We start from the raw sequence: 18046 nt of genomic DNA on the forward strand, positions 1-18046 counted from the left end.
CCCCACCCAGTTTGGACTATTCTGTCAGGAGTCTAAGTGTTTTTCTCTGGACCATGAAGGGTTCTTAGCTTTTTTACAGCAAGACTCCTAAATGGGGCTGTAGGCTGTGAGAGCTGGGACCAGGCCTGAGGAAGCAGAACCCACAGAAAGGCCACCATGGGCATCTGTCCCGCCTACCTCCCGTGCCCACCGCGCCCAGGTAAGGGTCCCGGGCGCAGGAGGAGCAGGAGGGGGATACGGAGCAGGTTCCTGAACGGGGGGTGAGCAGAAGCCGCTGCGGCCACCAGACCCCCGACACCTTGCCGGGGGCGGCTGAGGGAGGGGCCAGCCACCCTAGGTTTGGGCTGGAAGCTCCCGTCAAAGGCTTCCCCGCGCCTCAGGTGTGCCCGAGGCTCCCACTTGCTGCCTCCCAAAGCCCCACGTGACTCAACGCCCACCTCCAGGGCCTCTTGGAGCCCCACCCCCACACGAAGCTCAGCCCATGGGGCCTGAGGGACCCCCGCCACCGGGGCCACCCTGTGCCATCCTGTCGGAGGAGCCACAGTCTTCCTCACCCCCCAGTGGGCAGAGCCTGCGGACGGGCTGAAGAGAACACCTGCGCCGGCCCGCGCCGGCCCGCGCCGGCCCCCGCCGGCCCCCGCCCGCCCCCGCCCGCCCCCGCCCGCCCCCGCCCGCCTCCGCCCGCCTCCGCCCGCCCGCGCCCGGAGGAAGGAGCTGCTCTGGGCCTCACGTGCGCTTCCCTTTTATTGGCACTTGGGGACAGCGGTCCTAGGCGTGTGGGCAGCGGCCACCTGGCGCTGGCACCAGACTTGTGCTCAGTTCATGCCTGCTGGGGAGCAAAAGGCCCAGTGAGCAAACCCGCAGCAACTGGGAAAGCGTCAAAGAGCCGCCACCACCCCTTTATTTTTAGCTGGCGCGTCAAGTCCAGGATCATGTCCACAGCCAGAGCCCACAGCTCAAGCATCCCTCCTCTGTACGCACAGTGAGGAGGAGCGGAAACGGACAGAGCGGGGTGGCTTCCCAAGGGCCGGTGGGGGGCGGGCCAGCTCACGCGGGAGTCCAGCACGTGCCTCCTGCCCACCGCCCACGGCCACCCCCACCCAGAGCAAACATTCAGGGAGGGGGACAACAATGGGCACCAGGAGTCAAGGTTTAAAAAAAAAATCACTAGTTCTACAGGAACATGAATAGTAACAGGAAAGAAATTTGAATTTAGGGGAGGGGCGTCCCATGACCCAGGACCCTTCCTCGGCTGGAAAAACCCATTTTCCAGCACAGCTGGTGGGCACTCAGGTGTTCCTTACTTCAGACCTACACAGGGCAAGTGTTTCGTGGAAACAAGTCCGTCGGTGGCAGCTGTGACCCACGGGTCCCCCTCGGGGCTGTAGGACCCCTTCCTGAGCTAAGTCTGCTCACCTTGGTCTAGGCCACATACTGCTTCTTTCTCTTAGTTTTCTCAGGCTCTGCAAGTAGAAGTTCCAGTTTCCTCTTGGAGAGGGTGATCTTGGGTCCCTTGTCCTTCTCACCCCCGAGTCTGGGTGGCTGCCGGGCGGCTCTGGTTCTGCTCTGCGCGGGGCGGCAGGGCTCCGGGGGGCCCGCGGCGGGGAGGAGGGGGCCAGCTGCCCTGGGCCACGGGTCCTCGGTCATCCTCCAGTCTTCCGGCGACCCCGAGCACCGGGCTGCCCGGCCTCGGGCCTTGGGGCTGCTGGTCTCCACAGGCTGCATATCCACGTCGTTGGCCTCGAGGGACGAGGGGCCCCGGCTGGCCGCTCTCAGCGGGAGGTCTGCGGTTTTGGACGAGAGAGGGTCTTCTAAGCGAACTTCTCCCGGACTCCCGCACCTGAGCGCGTGGGAAGGCCCAGTACCATTCGCGTCACCCGGAGAACAGTCACTGTGGCTGGAGGCCAGGTGACCGGGGGGGTCTTCTGAATCGCCATCGAAAGGATCTAAAAACTGAGCACAAAACTATTTCTGAGCCGGACGGCAATCTCTGCCAGGAGAAAGTGCAACACGCCCCTCCCACGCACAGAGTATTTCTTCCAGCACTGATGTTGGCAAACTGTGCCAACGCATCTGCTTCACGAATCATTAAAAATGCCTTAGACGGGGGCCACTGTTGGTTTCGGCTCCAGCCCTGATCTCAGGGTCGTGGGATCAAGTCCCGCAAAGGGCTCCGTGCTCAGAGCAGAGTCTGCTCGTCTCACTCTCCCTTCCCCACCCTCCCTAACCCTAACGTCCCTGCTTCAAAAATAAATAAATCTTTGGGTGCCTGGGTGGCTCAGTGGGTTAAGCCACTGCCTTCAGCTCAGGTCATGATCTCGGGGTCCTGGGATCGAGTCCCGCATCGGGCTCTCTGCTCTGCAGGGAGCCTGCTTCCCTCTCTCTCTCTCTCTCTCTCTCTCTCTGCCTGCCTCTCTACTTGTGATCTCTCTCTGTCAAATAAATAAAATCTTTAAAAAAATAAATAAATAAATAAATAAATAAATAAATCTTTATCAAAAATGCATTAGACCGGGGGCGCCTGGGTGGCTCCGTGGGTTGGGCCTCTGCCTTCGGCTCAGGTCATGATCCCAGGGTCCTGGGATCGAGCCTCAAATCAGGCTCCCTGCTCGGCGGGGAACCTGCTTCCTCCTCTCTCTCTGCCTGCCTCTCTGCCTACTGTGATCTCTGTCTGTCTGTCTGTCAAATAAATAAATAAAATCTTTAAAAAAAAAATGCATTAGACGAGGCCACCTGGGTGGCTCAATGGGTTAAGCCTCTGCCTTCGGCTCAGGCCATGATCTCAGGGTCCTAGGATCGAGCCCCAAATCTGGCTCTCTGCTCAGCAGGGAGCCTGCTTCCTCCTCTCTCTCTGCCTGCCTCTCTGCCTGTTTGTGATCTGTTAAATAAATAAATAAAATCTTTTTTTTAAAAATGCATTAGACAGGGGCACCTGGGTGGCTCAGTGGGTTAAAGCCTCTGCCTTCGGCTCAGGTCATGGTCCCAGTGTCCTGGGATCGAGCCCCACATCGGGCTCTGTGCTCTGCAGGGAGCCTGCTTCCCCCTCTCTATCTGTCTGCCTCTCTGCCTACTTGTGATCTCTGTCTGTCAAATAAATAAATAAAATCTTTGAAAAAAAAAATGCATTAGACAAATACCTCCTCACATCTCAAAAGCTTGAGGGTCCGCTACCACTGGGGGCCCAGTCTGGGTCCCATCACTTAAAGCCCTTGTCCCAGGACTGCGCACCAGCCCCGCCAGCCCGGTCCACACTGCCCAGCCCACCCCTGGGGTCTGAGCTCACTTCCTCCCAACATCCAGTTCCTGGCTCACCCCACCCTGTTCCTGACCGCCCGCCACCCCCATGCACAGGGCTGGCCAGAGGCTGAACGGAGCGTTCAGGGGCAGAGTTCATGGTTTTCAAAGTGCCCCATTTCTGAGCAGCAGTCGCGGGTGACACAGCCCATCCTCGGCAGCCTCCCACCTCTGTGACCACCTGAGGGGCCCCTGGAGCTTTTTGGACCTCAAGTCCCACGGCTCCTTGCCGCTGACCTTCACCCGATTTCCCAGCTCTTACTCCAGCTTTTCCCCTCTCTGCATCTGTGCTCTTGACTGAGCAGCTCTGGCAGCAAAGGTCTCTCTCCAGGGACGTCTGAGTCCCCACAACCGACCGCTGTCCCTTCCTGTGCTAACTATGGGGAGCTGCACCCCGTGAACCTCCAGGCCAGGTTGAGACCTCCTCCCAGATACACCAACGGACCCCGAGGCCCCTGCTGGGTCGGCCAGTCAGAAGGGTTTCATTCCCTGTGTCGCCGCGGGCAGAAACGGCCCGGGGGTCACCTCTCGTGGGGAGTACAAACCTGCCGAGGCGACATGGTCACGTATGCACCCACCCAAAAAAGGTAAAAATAAAAATAGTTTCACACCATAATCTGTAGACAACTGTAATCATTTCAGATTCAGAAATGGGCAGAATTGGGTTTCGCAGAGCCAGCATCATGGGACCCCATGGCAGAGCAGTCACCAGCCCCAGGAAGCCTCAAGGCCCAGACTAGAGGGTGCATGTGGAGGACAGTGATGGGCTCACCCCGCACGTAAACCAACAGAGTCCAGCCTCGCAGACCGAGAGGCCCAGCGGGGCAGGCGATCCGTGGGCACACGGCTAGAGTTAGACCCTTACCTGGGATCTCTAAATTCCACGAGATCACGTGTAAACTACACCCGGATTACTGATTTTAATTTTTTTTAAGATTTTATTTATTTATTTGACAGAAATCACAAGTAGGCAGAGAGGCAGGCAGAGAGAGAGGAGGAAGCAGGCTTCCCACTGAGCAGAGAGCCTGATGCGGGGCTCGATCCCAGGACCCTGAGACCATGACCTGAGCCAAAGGCAGCGGCCTTAACCCACTGAGCCACTCATGCGCCGCACTGATTTTGATTTTGATGCAACTGATGCTGAGGGGCGACTGGCTGGAGGAGCCTGTGGCTCTTGATCTCGGGGTTGGGAGTTCAAGGCCTACACTGGGCATAGAGATGACTTAAAAATAATATCTTTGGGGGCGCCTGGGAGGCTCAGTTAGTTGAGCATCTGATTCTTTTTTTTTTTTTTTTAAGATTTTATTTATTTATTTGATAGAGAGAAATCACAAGTAGGCAGAGAGGCAGGCAGAGAGAGAGGAGGAAGCAGGCTCCCTGCTGAGCAGAAAGCCCCATGTGGGGCTTGAACCCAGGACCTGGGATCATGACCTGAGCTGAAGGCAGCGGCTTAACCCACTGAGCCACCCAGGCGCCCCTGAGCATCTGATTCTTGTCTTCAGCTCAGATCATGACCTCAAGGTCTCGAGATCGAGCCTTGTGCCAGCTCTGTGCTCCGTGGGGAGTCTGCTTGAGGTTCTCCCCCTTTCCCCCTCTCCCACACCCGCTTATGTGCACGCACATGCTCTCACTCTAAAAATTAATAAATCTTTTAAAAACATAAAATCTTTTTAAAAAGTCTAATTTAACAGAAAGAGACAGTGAGAGAGGGAGCACAAGCAGGGGGAGTGGGAGACAGAGAAGCAGGCTCCTGCTGAGTAGGGAGACCGATGCGGGGCTCAACCCCAGGACCCTGGGATCATGACCTGAGCCGAAGGCAGAGGCTTAACTGAGTCACCCAGGCGCCCCAATAAAATAGATTCTTTAAAAAATAATAATAAACTGGGGCACCTGGGTGGCTCTTGTAAAACACAGTAACTCCAGTCTTTCCCATCACAAAAGAGCACACACAAGCAGGCCCCAAACCACTCTCCTTGGAAAGGCCTGCTTGCAAGGTTGACCTGTGGCTGGTTCTGGGGACTTGACATCGGGGACAGCTCCACCAGCCTCTCAATGGAGAGAGTGGCTCTTGGCTCATTCTGTCACGTACCTCTCTCCAGATACCTTCAATTAAGTCCATGTGATTCTTTTTGTGATTGGCCTGGAGAAATTAAAAAAAAAAAAAGGCTGAATAATCCTTTCTAGGGAGGCAGGCAAACCGATGGCAGGTAGTGTTCTAGGGCCAGGGACCGAGGGGCGGCAGCCGTTCCCACCACACTGGACCCGCAGAGGAAGGCAGCCCTTGGCGGGTGGGCAAGAAGCATCTCCTGGTTTAAGGGACTAAAATGAGAACCTGGGCCACCAGGAATAGGAAAAGGAGGACCAGGAATGCGGCGAGAAGGCAGCTGGATGTGATCCCCATCTCACTGGGAACAGAAAACCCTGCACTCGTTCTAAACCCAAACCTAGAAGATCATGGAAGATTCTAGATCATCTGTCTTAACTCCTTCCTTCCTTTATAGGAGCTGAGGCCAGACAACGGCCAGGCCTTGCTCAGGGCCCTCTGAAGGACCCCGGGGCTGGCATCAGATGTTCGAAAACCCTCCCCAAGGATCCCAGGCTTCTGGGGGAAAAGGCTTTTGTTTTTTCTTGATCAAAACGCAGGAGTTTGAACCCATCGACATTTGAGCAGGGAAGAAAGACCCATAATGATTTTACCAGGAACCACCGAGAAGAGGAGCCGGGACGCCTGGTCCGGGGATCGCAGGTCGCCCCGCCCGCCCTGCTCCCCGCATCCCCAGGAGGGCAAGGGCGGTGAGAGTACCTTGAAGCGATGGAGTGTGTTTCTCTGCCTCTTGCGGAAGCCGGCCCTGGTGCTGGCGGAGCTGAAGGCCACCCTGATGCAGGTGGGGCGGCCGTACCTCAGACCGGCCATGGCTTGGGGGCCAGCTATGATGGACTTTTCACTGCACTGGAAAACATCTCACTTGACATTACTTGTCCTCAGGAGGACAAAGCCCAGGTCACTGGTGGCTGGGGTGGGGGAGGGGCAGCCTCCCCAAGGGCAGGTGCCCAGCAGGAGGGCATCCCCTGGGAGCTGTCTGACAGTTCGTCCAAGTCAAATCTACCTGCCCCAGGGGTGAATTGTACTGAGTTCCACCTTGCCAAGACAAATCTGGGGGGTCTTCAAAAAATTTTGTGGTTAACCCTCTGGGGCCAGCTGGTGGTGGGGATGTCTAGCCCATGAGCATTCCGTCTGCGAGGGGAAAGCCCTGTGCCCCCAGAAGCTCCATCCCACCCGAGCTCAGTGGAGAGGTCAGATTCATTGACCCTGAAAATTCCAGACCGGAACCCACCCACCCAGCTCAAATGTCCTCTCCCTTTATTTTAACAGATGAAGCATGTGAACCCAGGTTGGGGACTGACTCGCTCACCCAAGCGGACAGAAACCTTTCCCCCACCAACCCAGAAGTGTGAGGTTGTTAAAAACAATTAGAAAAAAAAAAAAAAAAAAACAGGGGCGCCTGGGTGGCTCAGTGGGTTGAGCCGCTGCCTTCGGCTCAGGTCATGATCTCAGGGTCCTGGGATCGAGCCCCGCATCGGGCTCCCTGCTCCGCGGGGATGCTGCTTCCCTCTCTCTCTCTCTGCCTGCCTCTCTGCCTACCTGTGATCTCTCTCTGTCAAATAAATAAATAAAATCTTTTTTAAAAAAATATGCACCCAAAGGAGAGAGAGAGAGACCAGCCACTCTTAAAAAGCAAAACAAAAACTTACCCAGAGCATGAGACCGTGAACCGAAGTCGGAGGATTTTCATGTCACTTGCTTCCCTCAGGAATCCTCGTGGGAAGGCACGTGCCAGGCCCTGGAGGGAAGCGTCGGTCACAAATACTGCCCACCTCCCTGCCATGCGCCATCCCCGCTTTCCCAAACTGGGCTCCACGGAACACCAGCTCCAGGCAAAGGGCTAAGAAACAGTAAAGGCTATAAACTAGACCCCAAAGCACAATACACATTAGCATTTTAAAGGCTGGGAAGGCTCCCTGTGGGGGGCGGGGGAAACAAAATAAATTAGTCCAGTCAGCCCCTCACCCCCAGGTTTTCCCAACTTTCGATGACCTTGACAGTCCCAAGGCCCACGGGGATTGGTCTGACGGTTTTCTTAGGAGCACAGGAGGGTGGTGGATTTGGGGAGCACACCCACACAGGGCAGTGCCCTTCCCATCTCGAGGGGATCACCTGCAAGTTCACAGGTGACCTTCTCCCCGCCAGGCCACCCCGCTCCTCCTCGGGAAGTCGTCTCGCAAGGCGGCCCTCTGTCAAGGACGGGGGTTTGCTCTGCCGCTGGACTGGGGTGCTCGGAAACCCTCAGCGGGGGGCATTGTCTCCCTGCTCGCTGATGTAGCCAGTCATTCGCTCCTGACAGGTGGGCTCACAGTCACATGTCATACTTGAGTTATAATAAATACTACGGGACTTGGGGGGGGCTTCTGGCTGGCGTGAGACACTCCATCTCGGGGCTGTGAGTTCAAGCCCCACGCTGGGTGTAGAGAGTAGTTTAAAAAATAAGATATTAATAAATAAATACATTACTTTGTTCCACTTTCGCCTGGAACTTGTTCGGCCGACTCCTTCGTCCCTGTGACACGTCCAAACCAACTTAGTTTTGATCTCCCAAGGAATACACCCATGAGTTTGTTAGTACTCTCTCTAGGCCAAGTTCAGATAAAAGTCCCCAAAAAGTGAAATTACAACAAGGAGAGGAATCTGAGCCCCATATTCTCGTCACTTCCCTGCTGGACTTAGGGGCCATGGTCATGGTCGGGATGAGGGTCAAACCCAGATTTTCTAGAGCAGCTGGTTGGCACCAGGTTAAAAGTGTCTTATCTTTTCTTTAAAGCTAGTTATTTGACAGAGAGAGAGAGCATGACACTCGAGCACACAAGCAGGGGAAGGGGCAGAGGGAGAGGGAGAAGCAGGCTCCCTCCTGAGCAAGGAGCCAGAGGCGGGCCTCCATCCCAGAACCCAGGGATCATGACCTGAGCTGAAGGCAGACGCTTAACCCACTGAGCCACCCACATGCCCCTACAGGTTTCTTAAACACTTTTTTTTTTTTTTTTTTTAAAGATGTATTTGAGAGAGAGTGGGGTGGGGAGAGAGAGAGAGAAGCAGACTCCTCACGGAGCCCAGGATCCCACAACCCTAAGATCATGCATGACCTGAGCCAAAGTCAAGAGTGCAGCACTTAACTGAGCCACCCAGGCGCCCCTCTTACTTTTTAATAAAAAGGTATTTTATGCGTGTGGTTAGAAAACAACCATTAAACAAAATCACATTTACGCCCCAGCTCTGCTGGGCGCACCCACACACAGGCTTCTTCCTACACACTGGTCCCCAGATATTTACAGCTGGAGAGGCAGGGATCTGGCTCGTGAACTGTTTGCACCTGGGATGAAAGGGCTGGAACCCCACCGCCGCCCCCCACCATCTTGGGCGGCAGCTGCTCGCCCCCACTCCCGGGGTGCAGGACAGAAGCTCAGGATTCCAGGGGAGGGCGCTGGGCTTGGTCCAAAAAGGCCTTCCTGCCTCAAAGCTGGGAAGTTAGCCCAGCCCCTTAAGCTGCAGGTTTGAAATTTCCCACGGAAGAGCTCAGAAGTCCCCACCAGATCGCTCCTTCAAAGGGGGTCCTGTCCGCTCCACTCTAACCCTCCGCACTGCCCAGCCAGCATCGGGAGCTCCACCCTCACACCCACGTGCACGCACACGCACGCACGTGCCCTGCACGCACATCACTTGGCCCCGAGACACCACCAGCCGCTGGTGACCTTGGTTTCCAGCTCCCAGCTCCACACCCCTGCGCCCCACTGCCCAGCTGCCCCTGGTGTCTCAGACCAGTTCTTCCAACTCGACTTGCCCAAGGTCAGACCGATCTTCCCCAAACCTGCCCCCTGTAGCCCTCTGGGCCCCAGGCAGGGCTGCTCCACCAGTCTTGTGGCTCAAGCTAAAAACAATCTTCACATCACCCCGACTCCCCGTCTGGCAAACTCCATATCTGGCTGATCCACCACTGTTGACTCTACTCCCCGGGGAGTCCCGGCCCCCCCACCCCCCGCCCCGGTTCCCCCCCCCTTGCTCCACCCAGAGTGGGGCATTAGAATTCAGCTGGAACCACACTGCACCCCTGCCTCCCTGCCTCCCTGTCCCGACCCTCCTTCCTCCTCTGTCCCACCCCTCCAGAGCTGGCAGCCCCACCTCAAGGACTGAGCCTCCCTTGCCCAGCACAGCAGGCCCGGTCCTCACTTCGAACCTGTCATTACATTAAGGCCACCCTCCTTGCTCATGCCGCGCCCCCCCTTTTAAAAGATTTTTTAAATTTTTTACTTATTTGACAGAGAGACACAGTGAGAGAGGGAACACTAGCAGGGGAAGAGGGAGAGGGAGAAGCAGGCTTCCTGCTGAGCAGAGAGCCTGATGCGGGGCTCCATCCCAGGACCCCGGGATCATGACCTGAGCTGAAGGCAGACACTTAATGACCGAGCCCCCCAGGTGCCCCCATACCGCCCTTTCTCACGCAGGTGCACAGTACCTCACCCGCTGCGTCTCCCCCCACCCCCGCCCCCGGGTCCTCCTGCTCTATCTCTGGGCTCCGCAGCCCCTTTTGACAGACTCACTCCATCGCCTGGGCTTTTGGCTTCTCTGTCCACAGCTGTGTCCCTGTGTCCCCAAAGCCCGGCCCAGCACCGAGTGCGAAGCTGATGCTTAGCAGATATTTCCGGGGTGCACACATCCGTGCATATCCCACAGACCCCGCACCCCCAGATGCGCCCCTGCATTCACAGCCTCTAGTACATCATGCATTCTGCCAAAAACCAGATTCCTTGCACACCCTGCCAGAGGGCAAGGGCCCATGCGGCAGTCTGACGTTTGTTACAAGCTGAACATCTGACCAACTTCCCTAACAAAGCACTAACATTTTCCCTTTGTAAACAGAATGTTTGGGCACCTTAAGGAAATGCTGAATAAATAGAAAATTTTTTTTATCATGAACTGAAATGCGTGCCTGCAAGGGAGGAAGAGGAAAGGATGATGGGCCAATTCCTTCCCCAGCAGTCCAGAGCCCCAGAGACCGCGGTGACCTCCTCTCCTCTCGGGGAGGCGGGACAAGGAGCTGGCCAAGCCCTCACCTTAGTTTCCAGCTCCCTGGGACCCGGCCCAGTCCCTGGTCCTTCCAGCCCTGGAACCACACCCAGGAGGAGTGGCTGTGGGAGGGGCTGGGGGACAAGTCAGCTTCCCAGCTGAAGGCTCCTACCTGGAATCTGGGGGCATCCAGGAGTCGGGGAGGCTGCAAACGGAAGGCGGCGGTGAAGTCCAGAAAGCTTCCAAGATGGGGGCCGTGGGGGGAGACGCTGTTCTGCAGGGAGGAAGGAAAAGAGCACAAGCACAGTGATTTTTTTTTTTTAAGATTTTATTTATTTATTTGACAGAGGTCACAAGTAGGCAGGGAGGCAGGCAGAGAGAGAGGAAGGGAAGCAGGCTCCCTGCTGAGCAGAGAGCCCGATGCGGGGCTTGATTCCAGCACCCTGAGATCATGACCTGAGCGGAAGGCAGAGGCTTAAACCCCTGAGCCACCCAGGAGCGCCAGCACAGTGGTTGTTTTTTTTTTTTTTTTTTTTAATATTTTTATTTATTTGACAGATCACAAGTAGGCAGAGAGGCAGGCAGAGAGGCAGGCAGAGAGAGGAGGAGGCAGGCTCCCCGCTGAGCGGAGAGCCCGATGTGAGGCTCGATCCCAGGACCCTGGGATCATGACCTGAGCTGAAGGCAGAGGCTTTAACCACTGAGCCACCCAGGAGCCCCCACAGTGATCTTTTAACAGAGGATCTTAGCAAGTCTGTGTTCAAGATCTAGAAAAAAATAAAAAATACTGTGACCAGCCTCACCGGCCCCCACCCCGGCCCCCAGCCCAGAGGTCAGAATTCAGAACAGGTTTGCCCTAAGTCAACCACTAAACTGACCTTGGTACTTAAGTCAATTTTGCATTTCTGCTTTAAAGGAAACACGTGTTTAAAAAGTTCTCTCGTGGGGCGCCTGGGTGGCTCAGGGGGTTAAGCCGCTGCCTTCGGCTCAGGTCATGATCTCAGGGTCCTAGGATCGAGTCCCGCATCGGGCTCTCTGCTCAGCAGGGAGCCTGCTTCCCTCTCTCTCTCTCTCTCTGCCTGCCTCACCATCTACTTGTGATCTCTCTCTAATAAATAAATAAAATCTTTAAAAAAAAAAAAAAAGTTCTCTCGTGGGGCGCCTGGGTGGCCCAGTCGTTAAGCATCTGCCTTCAGCCCAGGTCATGATCCAAGGGTCCTGGGATGGAGCCCCATGTCAGGCTCCCTGCTCAGCGGGATGTCTGCTTCTCTCTCTCCCTCTGCCCCTCCCCACTGCTCTTCTGTGTGTGCTCTCTCAAATAAAATCCTTTTAAAAAGTTCCCCAAAAAAGATATTAAAAAGTTCTTTAATATTCATCAACCTCAACTGTTCTAGTTCAAGAACAGACCCCTCTCCTTGCAATAAAATTTGTTCTGAAAGAGTTCTCAAACTGCTCGTCCCCAAAAGCGGATTTTAAGAGGATTGGCTTTATTTGAGGGGAGGTACACCATGGTAATGTGGGCTGGCATCTCACAGGGTGCCTTTTTATTTTTTATTTTTCTTTAAATTTATTTGACAGAGAGAGAGAGAGAGAGAGAGACAGCAAGACTGGGAACACAAGCAGCGGGAATGGGAGATGGAGAAGCAGGATTCCCGCTGAGCAGGGAGCCTCGATGCGGGGCTTGATGCCAGGACCCTGAGATCCTGACCTGAGCTGAAGGCAGACAGACACTTAGTGACTGACCCCCCAGGCGCCCCTCACAGGATGCTCTTACCTTTATTTTTCTACCCGCTTGAAAGAAACCAAGATCTGGTCCAGACTCCACATTTCTGAGCTTCTTTCCTGGCCCAGGAGCCCGGGAGAGCAGGAAACCCTGGAGGGTCAGGGTTGAACCACCCACCACCCTAACACCCACACACTCTGGGTCCTTTAGATGCATTCCTTTTAGGGACAACTTCAAGTCATTCCCGAGTCCCTGGGCCTGGGTCGGTGTCCAGGAAATATCCTAAAACGTGTAATAGTCTGAAGTGAAGTCAGAGAGTGAACATTATCCCCCTTTCCTACCCACACCCAGAACAGCGCATGGCTCCAAACACACGGGCCCCACCTTCACCTGATGAGGCTCTCGGCAGGCTGGGGGGGTAAGAGGGTCTGTACTTCAATGTACAAACCAGAGGTGTTTCTCTTTCTTTTTTTTTTTAACCGATTTATTTTAGAGAAAGAGTACGTGAGCAAGGGAAGCAGAGGGAGAGAGGGAGGGAGGAAGAATCGTGAGCAGGCTCCCCGCTGAGTGTGAAGCCCCACGGAAGACAGGGTCCATCCAACATCAGGACCTACGCCAAGAGTCAGACGCTTAACCCACTGAGCCACCCAGGCGCCCCCGCCAGTGTTAATTGTTAAGGTGGACACCTTCATAACATACTTGATATTATTTTGACTACTTTTTTGGTGCCATTATTCTGAGATACAATAAAAAGGAAAGACAGTGGTTTTTTTCATTTTGCAATCTCTTGTCCCTTATGCCACCTGGAAAGAAGGTCATAACTTACAAATCCAGGGACACCCAGCTGGCCCAGTCAGTAAAGAATGCGACACTTGATGTCCGGGGTCATGAGTCTGAACCCCACGTTGGGCAAAGAAATTACTTAAAACTCAAGGACTCTCGTCGAAGACAATGTTGACCAAGCTCTAAAAAGAAAACAATTTAGATGAAGCCAGTTCTCATCTTACCTTGGATCCGTGAGTCAGCCTTTCCAAAGCCCCTGGGCTTGCATCAGAATCCATCAGATCACAAAGTTCTACAACCAAAATAAGAACAGCCATTCAGACAGAAGGAATTCACAGAGAAGCCAGAGCACAGGACCACTGGGATTTCTTATTTCTTATTTTAAATCAGTTTGCTCTAGAGGAAACGACAGGTTAAAATAATATTTTAGAGAAATATTGTGTAGCTTTGCAGACAGGACCCCAGGTGTCCTAGAATTTTCCCGTGGGTTTGCAGGGGGCGGGGGACGTGTCCACAATTCTCAAGCAAAGATGTTTACTGTCTGAGGGCAAAGTAGGGGGTCAGCCCAGGACCAGGCTCCCACCCAGACCCTGGACTGGACCCTTGGCAGAGTTGGCACAGTCCCACCTGCCCACGACCCCATCCCAGCTCAGGGGAGGAAGGCCGGGGGCGCCCCTTCTTAGGCGCTTGCGCTTCACGCCTGGGGGAAACGGGGGAGCCCCCCCTCAGTCCTCCCCTCACATCAGGGACTCACTGCCCTGCAGGTCTGGCTCGGGAAGATGGGATGTTCCTCCACAACGGAAAGAAAAGGGGGGTCTCCAAGATAAGGGGTCCAGACCCAGGGAGTGGGACACCACCCCCACCCGACGAGGAAGACCCGCCTCACTTCCACGGGGCAAGGACCCCCCACGCAGGATCTAGTCCCCCGTTGCCGGCCCCTTCCCGCCGGAGGAAGCCCGGCCGCGTCCTACCCCTGCCCTGCGGCTTCGGCGGCGCCCGGCCGGGCCAGGTGCTTCGGGGAGAGGGGCCGCGGGTGGCCGCAGCTTGGAGGGCCGCGCGCACCTGCCCGATGCACCTGCGCCCACCTGCCCGGGACCGGGAGTGGGGCTGGACCGGGAAAGCGGCCCCCGAAGTAGGAAGGAACTGGCTCCTCAGGGCGACTCCGGATAGGGCGTGCTGTCACTCAAGTCGGGGACACCGGGAAGGGGCTCGGGCGGGTGGGCCGGCGTGACGCTTCTCGGGCGCAGCCGAGGTCGGGCGCGCAGGGCACCGCCGGCTGCTGCAGACTCACCTTCTGAATAGCATGTCCATTTTGTCCCCGGAGTGATCGTCGCCGAGCCCCGAAGGGGGTCTGCGGGCCGGACCTGTGTGACGTCACGGCCATCTCCGCGGTGACCTGCGAGCCGCCCCTCCCGCCTGACCCAGGCCCCCGGGCGCCTGCGCCCCGAGGCTCGGATCCGCCCTCCCGCGCTGCGCTCGCAGCCAGGGACACCCGTCTAAGCACATGATTTTGTCACAAAACCTTGAGTGACTCCCCTGTGCCCCGGGATGACGTCCGAACGTTTTCACGCGCCCACCTGGCGACTCCCTCCGGCTGTACCTGAGACGGGCAACCGCCCCACGGGCTGCAGCCACTCCCACCTCTCCTTCCAGATTCGGGATGAAACCAAGCCCCTCGCCTCCCAACCACCCACAGCTGGGACTTCTCTGGGGAAATTCTCTCTTCACCCTGCGCCCCACCCCTGGCTTAAGCTTTGGAGCTGAGTTTGGCACCTCTTCCAGGAAACCTTCCTGGATGTCCTCTGCATTCCCATAGCAGGCCAGATCAGCCTGTGCCGAAGTTTCCTGTGGATTTCTACCGGCTCACAAGACTTGTGGATGAGCCTAGGGGTTCGGAACCCAAGGCCCCTCCCCCCCAACTCACCCCCCACCATGCGCAGCACAGTAACTGCTCAAAAATATATTTTGAGGGGCGCCTGGGTGGCTCAGTGGGTTAAGCCTCTGCCTTCGGCTCAGGTCATGGTCTCAGAGTCCTGGGATCGAGCCCCGCATCGGGCTTTCTGCTCAGCAGGGAGCCTGCTTCCTCCTCTCTCTCTGCCTGCCTCTCTGCCTGCTTGTGATCTCTCTGTCAAATAAATAAATAAAAAATCTTAAAAAAAAAAAAAATATATATATATATATATATATATATATATATATATATATATATTTTGAGGGACACCTGGGTGGCTCAGTCCCTTAAGGAACTGCCTTCAGCTCAAGTCATGATCCCAGGGTCCTGACATTGAGTTGAGTCCCACGTGGGGCTCCATGCTCAGTGGAGAGTCTGCTTCTCCCACTACCCTCTCCCAGTGCCTGCTCTCTCAAATAAAATCTTTAAAAAATAAAGATGTGTGTGTGTGTGTGTGTGTGTGTGTGTGTATATATATATATATAAAATACTCCATTGTGTATGTGTGTGTATACACACACACACATATATATGTGTGTATATACATACACACACACACACACACATACACAATAATTATTACTTGGCCATAAAAATGAATGAGATCTGGCCATTTATGACAATACGGATGGACCCAGATGGCAGTATGTTAAGTGAAATAAGTCAGACAGAAAACAACTACCATATGACTTCACTTATATGTGGAATCTAAAAAAAGAAAACAAATGAAAACAAAAAACAAATAGATCCATAAAGGGGCGCTTGGGTGGCTCAGTGGGTTAACCCTCTGCCTTCAGCTCAGGTCATGATCTCAGGGTCCTGGGATCGAGCCCTACATCGGGCTCTCTACTCAGTGGGAAGCCTGCTTCCTCCTCTCTCTCTGCCTGGCTCTCTGCCTACTTGTGATCTCTCTCTATCAAATAAATAAATAAAATCTTTTTAAAAAGAAAAAAAATAGATCCATAAATACAGAAAAAAACCTGATGTTTGCCAGAGAGAAGAGGTGGGGGGATGGGCAAAACAGGTGGAGGAGAGTGGGAGATATAGGCTCCCTATTAAGGAATGAATAAGTCAAGGGGACGAAAAGTACGGCATAGGGAACATAGTGGTATTGTAATAGCGTTGCAGGGTGACAGATGGGAGCTACGCTTGTGGTGAGCACAGTGTGAAGTGTAGAATCATCAAATCACTATGTGGTACAGCTGAAACTAATGTAACATTGTGTGTCCACTATACTTCAATAAAACACATACACACAATACTGAGTCTTCCAATCCATGAACATAGGATGTCTTTTCATTTATTAGGTCTTTAATTTCTTTCAACAATCTTAAGTTCTCAATGTGCAAGTCTTGCGTCTCTTAAATTTATTGCTAAGTGTTTTCTTTTTTTTTTTTTAAGATTTTATTTATTTATTTGACAGAGAGAGATCACAAGTAGACAGAGAGGCAGGCAGAGAGAGAGAGAGAGAGAGAGGGAAGCAGGCTCCCTGCTGAGCAGAGAGCCCGACGCGGGGCTCGATCCCAGGACCCTGAGATCATGACCTGAGCCGAAGGCAGCGGCTTAACCCACTGAGCCACCCAGGCGCCCCGCTAAGTGTTTTCTTATTTTTGATGCTATTTTAAGTAGAGCTGTGTCCTAATTTTATTTTTGGATTGTTCATTGTTGGTGTATAGAAATACAATAGAATTTTGGGGTGACTGGGTGGCTCAGTTACTTAAGCACCTGCCTTCAGCTAAGGTTATAGTCCCGCGGTCCTGGGATTGAGCCACACGTCAGGCTCCCTGCTCAGCGGGAAGTCTGCTTCTTTCTCTCCCTGCCACCCCTCACCCTACTCTCTATCTCTCAAGTAAATAAATAAAATCTCTTAAAAAGTACAATAGATTTTTGTATATTGATGTTGTATCCTAAAACCTTGCTGAACTGGTTCTTCTAATAAGGGTGTGTGTGTGCGTCTATTCTCGTTAGTGTTTTCTATATACAAGATTATGCCACCTGCAAATAGAGATAATTTGTACTCCTTCCTGTCCAATCAGGATGCCTTTTATTTATTTATCTTGAGTACTCTGGCTCAAATCTCCAGTACAGTGTTGAACAGAAGTGGTGGGAGTGAGCATCCGGCCTTGTTTTTAATTTTGCCTTTAATTGTAGTACCAAGTACCTTGATTATGTGTGAGTTACAAAGGTATGTTAAAGAAAGATTAAAGACACCTGAGTGGCTCAGTTAGTTAAGCATCCAACTCTTCATTTCAGCTCAGGTCATGACCTCAGAGTCATGACTGACCCACCCAGGCACTTCATAAATAGATAAATCTTAAAAAAAAAAAAGATTCCCGGGAGCCCGGGTGGTTCAGTTGGTTAAGCCTCTCCTTTCAGCTCAAGTCATGATCTCAGGGTCCTGGGATGAAGCCCTGAATTGGGATCCCTGCTCAGCTGAGAGCCTGCTTCTCCCTCTCCCTCTGCCATGCCCCTGCTTGTGATCTCTCGCTCTCTCTCTCTGTCAAATAAATAGATAAAATCTTAAAGAAAAAAAAAAAAGATTCTTCCTCTCCCTCTGCCCCACCCTCCCTGCTGGCACACACTTTCTCTCTAAAAAAAAAAAAAAAAAGAAAGAAAGAAAAATATGAAATGCAGATTAAATGGGGCGGCGGGGGGGCTCATGGCCATGACCAGTTGGCTGGACAATGAGAGGCACATGAGGTTCCATATTCTTCTATCTACTTTGTACTTTTGAAAGTCACATAATAGAAAATGAGAAAAAGTAAAATAAGGAATACGTCGAACCAGAAAGAAAGAACTAAGGAAATAAAGAGAGTAGTGAAGGAAATAGAAGGCCCCCTGAGGAACTGGAGCCCCAGCGGGAATGCTGGAACATTTCTGCTGCTACCATCCAGGTCAAAATACTTTCCTCACCTGGGCCCTACCCCTGCCCAGTCGCTCTGCCCCATGGTGCCAGCAGGCCAATAGGCTAAGACTTATCCCTTAGGTCTCTTTTAACCTAGAGCTGTTTTGTTTTAATGGCACTGATTTGTGGAAGAGGCCAGGCCAAATATCCTGCAGAACGTTCTGGATTTGTTGGGCCTCTTCCTCAAAGTGTTGTTTAGCTTGTCCCTCTATCCCCCACCCCTGTATTTCCTATTAACTACATTTACCAGGACAGTCTCCTGTTATCGGCTGCTTA

At 53.7% G+C, this 18046-nt stretch overlaps 1 protein-coding gene across 5 annotated transcripts; it reads right to left on the minus strand.

Annotated features, from left to right (window-relative positions):
* Positions 1 to 728: 728 nt before the first annotated feature.
* LOC125104756 (uncharacterized) lies at positions 729 to 14371 on the minus strand. 5 transcript variants are annotated; one of them, XM_047737581.1, is made up of 7 exons: positions 14206 to 14371; positions 13139 to 13206; positions 10581 to 10682; positions 6098 to 6244; positions 5384 to 5434; positions 1417 to 1953; positions 729 to 826 (listed from the first exon to the last, which is right to left on the minus strand). In XM_047737581.1, exons 2-6 carry the CDS (start codon positions 13190 to 13192, stop codon positions 1423 to 1425), a joined length of 885 nt encoding a protein of 294 aa, XP_047593537.1. In that variant the 5' UTR covers positions 13193 to 13206; positions 14206 to 14371; the 3' UTR covers positions 729 to 826; positions 1417 to 1422. The 5 variants fall into 5 exon arrangements, with proteins under 5 accessions (XP_047593537.1, XP_047593538.1, XP_047593535.1 ...); XM_047737582.1 differs by lacking the exon at positions 14206 to 14371 and adding an exon at positions 13990 to 14199; XM_047737579.1 differs by lacking the exon at positions 14206 to 14371 and adding an exon at positions 12183 to 12414.
* Between the last annotated feature and the right edge of the window lie 3675 nt (positions 14372 to 18046).

This window comes from Lutra lutra, chromosome 7 (genome assembly GCF_902655055.1).
Source record: "Lutra lutra chromosome 7, mLutLut1.2, whole genome shotgun sequence".
NCBI lineage: Eukaryota > Metazoa > Chordata > Mammalia > Carnivora > Mustelidae > Lutra > Lutra lutra.